This window comes from Somniosus microcephalus, chromosome 26 (genome assembly GCF_052327205.1).
Source record: "Somniosus microcephalus isolate GS21.2 chromosome 26, FLI_Smic_1.0, whole genome shotgun sequence".
Lineage (NCBI taxonomy): Eukaryota > Metazoa > Chordata > Chondrichthyes > Squaliformes > Somniosidae > Somniosus > Somniosus microcephalus.
Genome location: NC_141012.1, coordinates 54,534,384 through 54,547,610, shown reverse-complemented (window position 1 = coordinate 54,547,610; position 13,227 = coordinate 54,534,384). Strand labels below are relative to the sequence as shown.

General features: G+C 48.7%; 1 protein-coding gene across 2 annotated transcripts in view; it reads left to right on the top strand.

The window, feature by feature from the left end:
• The window catches only part of LOC147100464 (transmembrane protein 107-like), a 67,114-nt gene that overhangs the window by 24,353 nt on the left and 29,534 nt on the right, over window positions 1–13,227 (top strand). The window contains exon 5 of one of the 2 annotated variants that reach the window (XM_085968207.1): window positions 4,873–4,969. The exons of the other annotated variant lie outside the window; for it this stretch is intronic. Coding sequence (XP_085824333.1) covers window positions 4,873–4,969 — 97 coding nt within the window. The remainder of the gene's footprint in view (window positions 1–4,872; window positions 4,970–13,227) is intronic. 2 annotated transcript variants of the gene reach the window in all.

Sequence of the window (13,227 nt, the reverse complement as noted above, 5' to 3'; positions counted from 1 at the left end):
AAGGATGGGAATTTTAAAATCAAGGCAATGCTTAACCAGGAGCCTATGTAGGCCAACAAGCACAGGGGTGATGGGTGAACGGGACTTGGTGCGAGTTAGGACACGGGGCAGTGAGCACAGGGGTGATGGGTGAACGGGACTCGGTGCGAGTTAGGACATGGGGCAGTGAGCACAGGGGTGATGGGTGAACGGGACTCGGTGCGAGTTAGGACACGGGGCAGTGAGCACGGGGTGATGGGTGAACGGGACTGGGTGTGAGTTAGGACACGGGGCAGTGAGCACAGGGGGCGAGAGGTGAACGGGACTTGGTGCGAGTTAGGACACGGGGCAGTGAGCACGGGGTGATGGGTGAACGGGACTCGGTGCGAGTTAGGACACGGGGCAGTGAGCACAGGGGGTGATGGGTGAACGGGACTTGGTGCGAGTTAGGACACGGGGCAGTGAGCACGGGGTGATGGGTGAACGGGACTTGGTGCGAGTTAGGACACGGGGCAGTGAGCACGGGGTGATGGGTGAACGGGACTCGGTGCGAGTTAGGACACGGGGCAGTGAGCACGGGGTGATGGGTGAACGGGACTCGGTGCGAGTTAGGACACGGGGCAGTGAGCACGGGGTGATGGGTGAACGGGACTTGGTGCAAGTTAGGACACGGGGTAGTGAGCACGGGGTGATGGGTGAACGGGACTGGGTGTGAGGACACGGGGCAGTGAGCACGGGGTGATGGGTGAACGGGACTGGGTGTGAGTTAGGACACGGGGCAGTGAGCACAGGGGACGATGGGTGAACGGGACTTGGTGCGAGTTAGGACACGGGGCAGTGAGCACAGGGGGTGATGGGTGAACGGGACTGGGTGAGTGTTAGGACACGGGGCAGTAAGCACAGGGGACGATGGGTGAACGGGACTGGGTGCGAGTTAGGACACGGGGCAGTGAGCACGGGGTGATGGGTGAACGGGACTGGGTGTGAGTTAGGGCACGGGGCAGTGAGCACGGGGTGATGGGTGAACGGGACTGGGTGTGAGTTAGGACACGGGGCAGTGAGCACGGGGTGATGGGTGAACGGGACTGGGTGAGAGTTAGGTCACGGGGCAGTGAGCACAGGGGGTGATGGGTGAACGGGACTCGGTGCGAGTTAGGACGGGGTGATGGGTGAACGGGACTGGGTGCGAGTTAGGACACGGGGCAGTGAGCACGGGTGATGGGTGAACGGGACTGGGTGAGAGTTAGGTCACGGGGCAGTGAGCACAGGGGGTGATGGGTGAACGGGACTCGGTGCGAGTTAGGACAGGGGGTGATGGGTGAACGGGACTGGGTGCGAGTTAGGACACGGGGCAGTGAGCACAGGGGTGATGGGTGAACGGGACTGGGTGTGAGTTAGGACACGGGGCAGTGAGCACAGGGGGTGATGGGTGAACGGGACTGGGTGTGAGTTAGGACACGGGTCAGTGAGCACGGGGTGATGGGTGAACGGGACTGGGTGTGAGTTAGGACACGGGGGAGTGAGCACGGGGTGATGGGTGAACGGGACTGGGTGTGAGTTAGGACACGGGGCAGTGAGCACAAGGGGCGATGGGTGAACGGGACTGGGTGTGAGTTAGGACACGGGGCAGTGAGCACGGGGTGATGGGTGAACGGGACTGGGTGCGAGTTAGGACACGGGGCAGTGAGCACAGGGGGTGATGGGTGAACGGGACTGGGTGCGAGTTAGGACACGGGGCAGTGAGCACGGGGTGATGGGTGAACGGGACTGGGTGCGAGTTAGGACACGGGGCAGTGAGCACGGGGTGATGGGTGAACGGGACTGGGTGCGAGTTAGGACACGGGGCAGTGAGCACGGGGTGATGGGTGAATGGGACTGGGTGCGAGTTAGGACACGGGGCAGTGAGCACAGGGGGTGATGGGTGAACGGGACTGGGTGTGAGTTAGGACACGGGGCAGTGAGCACGGGGTGATGGGTGAACGGGACTGGGTGTGAATTAGGACACGGGGCAGTGAGCACAGGGTGATGGGTGAACGGCACTGGGTGTGAGTTAGGACACGGGGCAGTGAGCACGGGGTGATGGCTGAACGGTAATGGGTGTGAGTTAGGACACGGGGCAGTGAGCACAGGGGGTGATGGGTGAACGGGACTGGGTGTGAGTTAGGACACGGGGCAGTGAGCACAGGGGGTGATGGGTGAACGGGACGGTGTGAGTTAGGACACGGGGCATTGAGCACGGGGTGATGGGTGAATGGGACAGTGTGAGTTAGGACACGGGGCAGTGAGCACAGGGGGTGATGGGTGAACAGGACTGGGTGCGAGTTAGGACACGGGGCAGTGAGCACAGGGGGTGATGGGTGAACGGGACTGGGTGTGAGTTAGGACACGGGGCAGTGAGCACAGGGGGTGATGGGTGAACGGGACTGGGTGCGAGTTAGGACACGGGGCAGTGAGCACAGGGGTGATGGGTGAACGGGACAGTGCGAGTTAGGACACGGGGGCAGCAGAGTTTTTGATGAGCTCAAGTTTACGGAGGGTGGAAGATGAGGGGTCAGCCAGGAGTGCGTTGGAATAGTCTAGTCTAGAGATAACAAGCGTGGATGAGGGTCTCCGCAGCAGATGAGCTGAGGCAGGGGCCAAGGCGGGCGATGTTATGGCGGTAAAAATAGGCGGTCGTGGTGAGGTGTGGATATGTGGTCAGAAGCTCATCTCGGCATCAAATATGACACCAAGGTTGCGAATAGTTTGGTTCAGCTTCAGACAGTTGCGAGAGAGAGGGATGGAGTCGGCAGGCAAGGATTGGAGTTTGTGTCGAGGACTGAAGAAAATGGCTTCAGTCTTCCCAATATTTAGTTGGAGGAAGTTTCTGCTCATCTAGTACTGGATGTCGGAGAAGTTGTCTGACAATTTAGAGATAGTGGAGGGGATAAGAGAGGTGGTGTTGAGGTAGAGCTGGGTGTCGTCAGCGTAAATGTGGAAATTGAAGCTGTGTTTTAGAATGATGGCGCCGAGGGGCAGCATGTGGATGAGAAATAGGAGGTGGCCAACGATCGATCCTTGGGGACACCAGAAGTAGCAGCGCGGGAGTTGGAAGAGAAGCCATTGCCGGTGATTCTCTGACTGCGATTAGATAGATAAGAATGGAACCAGGCGAGTGTGGTCCCACCCAGCTGGATGACCGTGGAGAGGCGTTGGAGGAGAATGGTGTGGTCAACCGTGTTGAAGGCTGCACACGGGTCAAGAAGGGCGAGGATGGATAGTTTACCACTGTCACAGTCACATAGGTTGTCATTGTGACTTTGATAAGAGCCATTTTGGCAGGGGCGGAAACCTGATAGGAGGAATTCAAACATGGAGTTCCGGGAAGGATGGGCATGTACTTGGGAGGTGACAGCACATTCAAGGACTTTGGAAGGGATGAGTTGGAGATGGGGCGGTAGTTTGCAAGGACGGAGGGGATCAAGGGTTGGTTTTTTGAGGAGAGGGGTGATGATGGCAGATTTGAAGGAGTGGGGGACAGTACCTGAGGAGAGAGAACCGTTAACAATATCCGCTAACATGGGGGCCAGAAACGGAAGTTGGGTGGGAATAGGGTCGAAGTGAGCAGGAGGTGGGTGTCATGGACAAGGTGAGCTTGGAGAGGGTGTGAGGGGAGATGGGAGAGAAATTGGAGAAAAGTGCTAGGGCAGTGTGGAGCCTTAACGGAAGTTTGGCCCGGTGGGCTAGGGGGAAGGGAGAGAAGCGGCAGAGGCAGCTGATCGGATTGTTTCAAGCTTAAGAGACAAAAGTCCATGAGCTCCTTGCACTTGTAGGAGGAGGCTGGGGGGAAGGGGGAGGAGGAGGCTGGGGGGAGGGGTGTAAGAAGATGGTTTGCAGTAGAGAAAAGAAGCTGGAGGTTATCTTTGCATTCCAGAATGATCCTAGAATAGTGAGCAGTTTTGGCAGACAAGGACAGGACCCGCTAGTGCTTTTTGTTGTCCAGCCAGATCTGACGATGAATGGCTGAACCAGTTATCCGCCAGGTGTGTTCAAGGCTGCGTCCCTTAGACTTAAGACAGCGGCGATGAGGGCCGTACCGGGGGAACGGCCAGGGTGAGAGAGTGTAATGGTTTTAATGGCAACTAGGGCGTCAAAGGTGGTGGTGAGGGTGTGGTTGAGCATATTGGTAGCTGCAGAAATGTTGCGGTGAATGGAGGGCCAAAGGCTAGAGAGTTGGGATTTTGAAAGTGCCGTTGTAAGTGAATTGGGAGAGAGATTTTTCCAGAGGCAAAGTCAAGTTGGGGTCATTCTCTGGAGGAAACTTTGATGGAAAGTTTTCATACAGAAAAGGGAGTTTCTACGGTAAATGCAATGATTTGGATGTGTACCGCGTAATAATTTTGTGTTTTATGTTGGGAACTATTAGTCCCTTCTCTGGTTATAACAAAACAAGATAGCTGAAGGCATTTTCAGAAAAGAGTGAGTTAATTGGTTCCCCTTCACCAACTTGTTTCAGTGGTAGCTGTCTGCTGCCTGATCCTTTATTCATGTTATTTATAACCTTCTTGCACCTTGTTTATTGGTACATTCTCCATTTGTTGTGCTTTGTTGCAGGTAGTGGAAAGGGTGTTGGAACCAGATTCAATAGTGACTTTCAAAAGGAAATTGGATAAATACTCGAAGGGAAAGAAATTAGAGGGCTGTGGGGAAAGACTAGGGGAGTGGAACTAATTAAATATACCAAAGTGCTGACACAGGCACGATGGGCCGAATGGCCGCCTCCTGTGCTGGAATGATTTATTTAGGCCATTTGTAGGCATGCTGTATTGGGGTGATGGAGGCCTGGGGATGCAGGCTGCTGTTGTATCTGAGCAGTGCTGCTTCTTTGCCTCTTTCCTATAACTTTTGTCTCAGCTGTTGGAGCTCACGCTAGTGCCTCAGTTGCTCTTCTCTTCTACCTCTTTGAGCAGTGGCCGTGCAGTACGTACTGGTGGATATTCGGTTTCTGCAGGTAGGTCATGTTAACTGTATGCAAACTGGCTGGGATGGAAATTCACACAGTCTACAATAGAGGCAGTCTGTGGATCATCGGCAGCAGTGACGGCACTCACCATATCAAATTAGCTTTTCCTTTTATACTTCACAACATTCCTGTTTCTGAAAAGTTTGCTCAGTAAGACCGCCCCCCTCGGTGCGGGGGTGTCGGCGAGACCGCCCCCCTCGGTGCGGGGGTGTCGGCGAGACCGCCCCCCTCGGTGCGGGGGTGTCGGCGAGACCCCCCCCCCCTCGGTGCGGGGGTGTCGGCGAGACCCCCAACCCCCCCACCCCCCCCCCCCCCCGGGTCGGTGCGGGGGTGTCGGCAAGACCCCCCCCCCTCAGTGCGGGGGTGTCGGCAAGACCCCCCCCCCTCGGTGCGGGCGTGCCGGCGAGATCCCCCCCCCCCCCTCGGTGCGGGGTGTCGGTGAGACCCCCCTGAACACAAGAATGACGGCGAGTTCTTAATCTCATTCGACCAGCATCTCATAATGCCACATTAGAGCCTGTTCTGCATGGGGTGCTTCTCCCAGGCAGCTCAATAGAATGCACTCTCATTAAACTGAGCTAATAAGATTTTTTGTAAGAAATATGCGTGAGAGATGAGTAAATGTAATTTTAGGTGCTGAAACAGAATAACTGGATTGCTTTTGAAGTGTAGTAATGCGGTCAGATGTGGCAGCCAATTTCACACCAACAGCAAATGAGGTAAGTGACCAGGTAGTGTTGGTTGAGGATGAATGTTGACCAGTACATTGAGAGAATTGCCTGCTCTTTTTTTGAATAGTGCTCTGGTAATCTTTTAAATCTACTGATCCTGGTGGGTGCAACCTCCGCTTAATATCTCATCAAAAACACCACATACATACCTGGCTCTCTCCGAGAAGACCGTTTTTCCACTTCCGCCTCACTAGAAAGACCATCACTGAGCTTTGTCATTTGCAGGCTGACTTGAAGAGAATTTTTCCCGAGAGGGACAACTCCTCCCACAGCATTAAGCTTTTATGCTACCAGCTGCTTGCAAAACAGCACATGGACAGTCTATCAGTCAGCCACACTGCAGCCCATAGATGTGTCAAACATGTGACGCGATGTGCTTTCAAGGAGCTGTAAGCATTTTCCCTGGGGAATGGAGACATGGGCTGGGTGGGGGCGGTGGGGAAGGGAATAAATGAGATGAGGAAGCTGAAAGGGCAGGGAGTGTAGGGAAAATAAGAGAGGGAGAAAACGGATCAGCAGGAGGCAGGATTAAAATGAACAGGATTGTCAGGAACAGGGAGATTTGAGTTGCAGGACCATAAATGTGCTTAGCATTGTGAATAAAACTGGTAAGCTAGAGGCACAAATTGCATTGCGGGTATAATATGACATTAACAGAGATGTGGTTTAAGCTTAGGCTAGGGAAGGTGTGGGAGTTTGAACATTCCTGGTTACAAAATATTCAGGAGAGAGGTAGCAGTGATGATCAAAGATTCCATTATAGAACTAGAAAATAGAGAATGGTGCGATAGGTGAATGTATTTGATTAGAGTTTAAGAATAAGAAGGCAACTGTTATCAAGAAGAGATAGAGGAAGATATATTACAGGAAAACTTAGGAAAAGCAGGGCCCTAATTATCCAATGATGGACTGAGTAGGAATAATGTAAGTGGCAAAGTGTAGTCACTGTTATGTAGGCAAACGCAACAGGCAATTTGGACACAGGAAGGTCCCACAAACAATAAGATACAGGAGCAGTTAATCTGTTCTGGTGCAATTGGTTGACCTGGAAATATTGGCAAGGACACTACTCTTTGAATAATGCCATGGGATCCTTTATGTTTACCTGAGGCAAAGCTTCTGTTTAATGTTTTATCAACAACAACAAATTGTATTTATATAGCACCTTTAACGTAGTAAAACATCCCAAGGCGCTTCACAGGAGCGTTATAAAACAAAATTTGATACCGAGCCACGTAAGGATGAATTAGGATAGATGACCAAAAGCTTGGTCAAAAAGGTAGGTTTTAAGGAGCGTCTTAAAGGAGTTTAGGGAGGGAATTCCAGAGCTTAGGGCCTTGGCAGCTGAAGGCACGGCCACCAATGAATGAGCGATTAAAATCAGGAATGCTCAAGAAGCCAGAATTGGAGAAGCGCAGATATCTCTTTGGCGGGGGGGACTGGAAGGGATTAGAGATAGGGAGGGGCAAGGCCATGGAGGGATTTGAAAAAAGGATGAGAATTTTAAAATTGAGCCAATGTAGGTCAGCGAGCACAGGGGTGAAGGGCGAACGGAACTTGGTGCGAATTAAGACACGGGCAGCCGAGTTTTGGGTGACCTGTAGGGGGTTTGCACAGGCGTATTTGGTCAGTCAGCTTTGCCTCTGACTACCTTCTTTGAGCGGTTTGAATCGCTCGCCCCCTGGGTTCTGGACACTAGACTTCAATACAGGCAGCGATACAGAAAATCGAGTAGACAAGTGGTTTGGTGTAAAAGAACCAAGATTTTATTAAACTGAAAAATTATAATGATCTTACACGAGAAAATTACTGGTACAGCACACTACAGACATAAAATGCTTATACTTAAAGGGAATGGGGAACACACAGCACAATCGAGGGAAAACAACTATATTAGCAATCCCCTTAATTCCCACCCCCTATACCTAACTAGATTAGACTATGAGGGGCCAGAACTTCATGCTCACCAATCCAAGAACTTGTTACGTTTAAAAAAAAAAAAAAAAAACAGTTGAAGGTTTTGGGTTCACTCCTTGTGCGCTCTGTGGCCTGCCGAGGTCACGTGGTTCCAGCGCGCTGCAAGGGTGCCGTCCAGGTGAAATACCCCAATATTAAAGTCTCTGCCTGGGTATTTTACCTCGTAGGACAGGCTCTTCTTCAGTTGATGTTCTTCCTTGGTTGATCCTGTTGGTTGAATGAGCTGGACTGAGGGCCCGTTTATTTGAAGCCCCACGCAGTCTTCTTCATACAACCCGTCCTGGTTGTAATCTGGCAGCGAGTTGAGAGGCAGGAGAGAAGAGGCAAGAGAGAGAATGGCTTCCTGATGGGCCCATAGTTATACCCCCATCGGGAGCCCTTATCTGCGCGGCAAATCAGTTCAGTCCTTTGTCCGATTTGGGTGAGCTCGTTTAAATGTTTAAAAACGTTCATAAAAATGAGCTGTAGAGTGATAGTCGTTATGTCTAAAGTAGCCTCGAAACCCTGGCTGTTGTTAAAGACAAGTTGTGAATTGCTCCCATTCAGGCTTAATGTCTCTGGTGAGCGGTTCCCGATTTAAAATGCAGAAAGCCTAATGGCTTGATGGAGCCCATTCCAACTTAATGACTGGAATGTACAGTCTTTTGTTCATTTTATCAGTCCTTACAAAGTCTTTGATTAGTTTAAAACTTGAACTCCTTGACCTGCTTGTTTTGCAGAACCTTTATTTTACAATCCCATTGGGCCTGGTCACCAGGTTTACCGCAGCCATTTTGGGTACCCTGGTTTTAAAATCAAGTCCATCCAGGGTCCCTTTTGATTAATAACTTTGGGGAATGTTGGAATTTTGAGAACCTTACAGACCTCAACTTTATGTAGGGTGGAATGTGGGAGGACAGCCAGGAGTGCGTTGGAATAGTCAAGTGTAGAGGTAACAAAGGCATGGATGAGGGTATCAGCAGCAGATGAGCTGAGGCAAGGGCGGAGTCGGGCGATGTTATGGAGGTGGAAATAAGCGGTCTTGGTGATGGAGAGGATATGTGGTCGGTAGCTCAGTTCAGGGTCAAGTAGGACACGAAGGTTGCGAACAGTGTGGTTCAGGCTCAGACAGTGGCCGGGGAGAGGGATAGAGTCGGTGGCTAGGGATAGGAATTGGTGGCGGGGGCCAAAGACAATGCCTTCAGTCTTCCCAATATTACTACTCATCCAATACTGGATGTTGGATAACTAGCGTGGCAAATCGGAGACAGTGGAGGGGTTGAGAGAGGTGGTGGTGAGGTAGAGCTGGGTGTCGCCAGTGAACATGTGGAACCTGACATGTTTTCGGATGATGTCACCGAGGGGGCAACATATAGATGAGAAATGGGAGGAGGCCAAGGATAGATCCTTGGGGGACTCGAGGTATAGTTAAGCCAGCGGGAAGAGAAGCCATTGCAGGTAATTCTCTGGCTACAACTGGATAGACAAGAATGGAACCAGGAGAGGGCAGTTCCACCCAACTGGATGACAGAGGAGAGGCGTTGGAGGAGGCTGGTGTGGTCAACCGTGTCAAAGGCTGCACAGGTCAAGAAGGATGACCTTTATCACAGTCAGCGTCACACAGCATTTCATTTCTGACTTTGATTATGGCTGTTTCAGTGCTGTCACAGCACTGGAAACTTGATTATAGGGATTCAGACATGGAGTTGCAGGAGAGATGGGCACTGATTTGAGAGGTGAAATCACATTCAAGGACTTTGAAGAGGAAAGGGCAGTTCTAGATGGGGCTAAAGTTTGCAAGGACAGAGGGAACAGTTAACAATATCAGCCAACATGGGGCCAGGAAGAGAAGTTAGTTAGAAATTACTTATTTAATGTTTGATAGAAGTTCTATTTATCTCTAGTGCTAACCTGCATTGGGCTACAGCTGCTTTGTGCAACTCCTGTGCCACCTCCACCTCTACCTGCGCACCAGTGCTGTGTGCTCTACTCAGTGCTGTCCTCATTCACTTGTTAACTCCCCACAGTGGATGTTTCCTTGCTGTTGCTACTACTTGCTTGAGTGAGAACAACGAATAGGGTGTGTTGAGGTTCCAGGTGAACTGAGCCCGAGCTCTCTTTCTTCCATAGCCCCCAACAATGCCATAGAATGAAACAACACAGAAGGAGGACATTCAGCCCATTGGGCCTGTGTCGGCACTTTGAAAGAGCTCTCCAATTAGTCCCATTCCTCTGCTCTTTCCCCATAGCCCTGCAATTTTTATCTCCAGTATTTATACAATTCCCTTTTAAAAGTTACTGTTGAATCTACTTCATCTCCATTTTATGCAGTGCATTCCAGATCATCATAACTGTAAAAACAATTCTCCTCATCTCCCCCTGGTTCTTTTGTCATTTACCTTAAATCTGTGTCCTCTGGTTACTGGCCCTCCTACCACTGGAAACAGTTTCTCCTTATTTACTTTATCAGAACTCTTAATGATTTTGAACACCTCTATTAAATCTTCCCTAAACTTTCTGTGCTGTAAGGAGAACAATCCCAGCTCCTCTGGTCTCTCCACGTAACTTAAATCCCTCATCCCATTCTAGTAAATCTCCTCTGTACCCTCTCTAAGGCCTTAACATCCTAAAGTGTGGTGCCCAGAATTGGACACAATACTCCAACTAGGGCATAACCAGTGATTTATAAAGGTTTAGCATAGCTTCCTTGCTTTTGTACTCTGTGACTCTATATTAATAAAGCCAAGTATTCTATTTTTTTTATCAGCCTTCTCAACTTGTCGTGCCACGTTCAAAGATTTGTATACGTATACCCCCCCAGGTCTCTTGGTTCTTGCACCCCTTTTAAAGTTGTACCATTTAGTTTATATTGCCTCTCAATCTTCCTACCAAAATGCATCACTTCATACTTCTCTGCATTAAATTTAATCTGCCATGTGTCTGCCCATTTCACCAGTCTGTCTATGTCCTCCTGAAGTCTGTTACTATCCTCCTCACTGTTTACTACATTTCTGAGTTTTGTGTCATCAAACTTTGAAATTATGCCTTGTAAACCAAAGTCAGGGTCATTAATGCATATCAAAAAGAGCAGTAGTCCTAATACCGACCCCTGGAGGACACCACTGTGTACTTCCCTCCAGTCTGAAAAACAACTGTGTGCGCAGATAAACACGGAAATCCTGAAGTTGCATTCAGTCATTCCCTGCTCCACCACAGATTGTGCTGTGGAACTCCCCAGAGCCGGCAATCAATTCAAATCACTTGAACTGAAGAAAACTTCCTCTTTTGCGAAGGAATAGCATTGTTTAAAAAAAAAACTAAATTGCTAAGTTTTGTTGAAAGAGGTGTAACTGGGTTTTTAGTGACGTACTAACTTCTGAACAACTGCCCTGAAAAACTAATTTTATATTTGTGGAATGTCAAATTCTTCCATTAATATGATTAAGAATTACAAGTTTTTTTTAAGTTTGTTTCACATTTCAGCTTCTACCTTGTGTCCCAATCTTTATTTTGGTCTCTGTAAAATTTATTAAAAGTAAATTATAATCTGTGCATTTTACTTCTTGGTTTGCTGTCTGTGAGAATTCTTCAATCTGATTGGCTACTTAGCCAGCTTGATGACATCACTGTTGCTGGACACTGGTGATTCACTTGATTTCACCCTAGATTCAAACTAAGGTCAGGAGAGATGAAATTGACGGCACAGAGATCGCTGGATCTTTGTGGGCATCTTTCTTCGATGTCTGCAGCGATCGCCGTTGCTTCGCCACTGACTGCAAATTCCGAGTCATTGTTTTAAAAGGTTCTTTCTCTCCTGTTTTTAACATAGGTGCAATCCTCCAGTCCTCTGCCACCACTCTCATATCTAAGGAGTATTAGAAGATTGTGGCCAAAGCCTCTGTAATTTCCACCTTTAGAAACCTAGGATGCATCCCATCCAGACCAGTTGACTTTTCTACTTTGAGCACTGCCAACCTTTTAAGTACCTCCTCTTTATCTATTTTTTCCTATCCAATCTCTCTGGCCCTCCTTTTCTGGGGCATTGGCAGCATCCTCTTTTGTAAAGACTGATGGAAAGTGCTCATTTAGTACCTCAACCATGCTCTCAGCCTCCACAAGAAGATCTCTTTGGTCCCTTGCTTTGACTATCTTTTTACTATTTATATGTTTATAAAAGACTTAGTGTTCCCTTTTATGTTACCTGCTAATCTTTTCTCCTATGCTCTCTTTGCCCCTCATTTCTTTTTTCAGTTCTGTTCTGTACTTTCTGTATTCTGCTTGATTCTCTACTGTATTATGAGCCTGACATCTTGTTTTACTATTTCATTTTAATCTCTATATCTTTAGTTATCCAGTGAGCTCTAGTTTGGATGCCCTTCCTTTCCCCCTCATAGAAATGTGTCTAGTTTGTAGCCAAACTAAAACTAAAATGGCAGGGGGTTGGGAACCTGTGCAGGGAGACAGAGGAAAGGGAAACGAGGATAGAAGCAAAAGACGGGAAGGAGAAAAGCAAAAGTGGCAGTCAGAGTAATCAAGGGTTTAGATCAAACATGGCCACAGTAAATAATAATTCTAAAAGGCCTAAGAGTGTTAAAAAAAAAAAAAAAAACAAGCCTGAAGGCTTTGTGTCTTAATGCGAGGAGCATTTGTAATAAGGTGGATGAATTAGCTGCGCAAATAGATGTAAACGGATATGATCTGATTGGGATTACGGAAACATGGCTCCAGGGTGACCAGGGCTGGGAACTCAACATCCAGGGGTATTCAATATTCAGGAAAGACAGGCAAAAAGGAAAAGGAGGTGGGGTAGCATTGCTGGTTAAAGAGGAGATTAACACAATTGTAAGGAAGGATATTAGCTCTGAAGATGTAAAATCTGTATGGGTAGAGCTGAGAAATACCAAGAGGCAGAAAATGTTAGTGGGAATTGTATACAAACCCCCAAACAGTAATGCGGAGGTTGGGGATGGTATTAAATGGGAAATTAGAGACGCGTGCAATAAGGGCACAGCAGTTATCATGGGTGACTTTAATCTACAGATAGATTGGGCTAACCAAATTAGTAACAATGCTGTGGAGGAGGAATTCCTGGAGTGTATACGGGATGGTTTCCTGGACCAATATGTCGAGGAACCAACTAGAGATCAGGCCATCTTAGACTGGGTATTATGTAATGAGAAAGGAATAATTAACAATCTTGTTGTGCGAGGCCCCTTGGGGCGGGGCGATCATAATATGATAGAATTCTTCATTAAGATGGAGAGTGAAGTATTTGACTCAGCGACTAGGGTCCTGAATTTAAATAAAGGAAACTATGATGGAATGAGTTGGGTAGGATTAATTGGGGAATGTCACTCAAAGGGTTGACGGTGGATAGGCAGTGGCAAACATTTAAAGATCGCATGGATGAACTACAGAATTTGTTCATCCCTGTTTGGCATAAAAATAAAACAAAAAAGGTAAATCAACTGTGTCTAACGAGGGAAATTAGGGATAGCATAAGAGCCAAGGAGAGGACATATAAATTGGCCAGAAAAAGCAGCAAACCTGAAGTTTGAG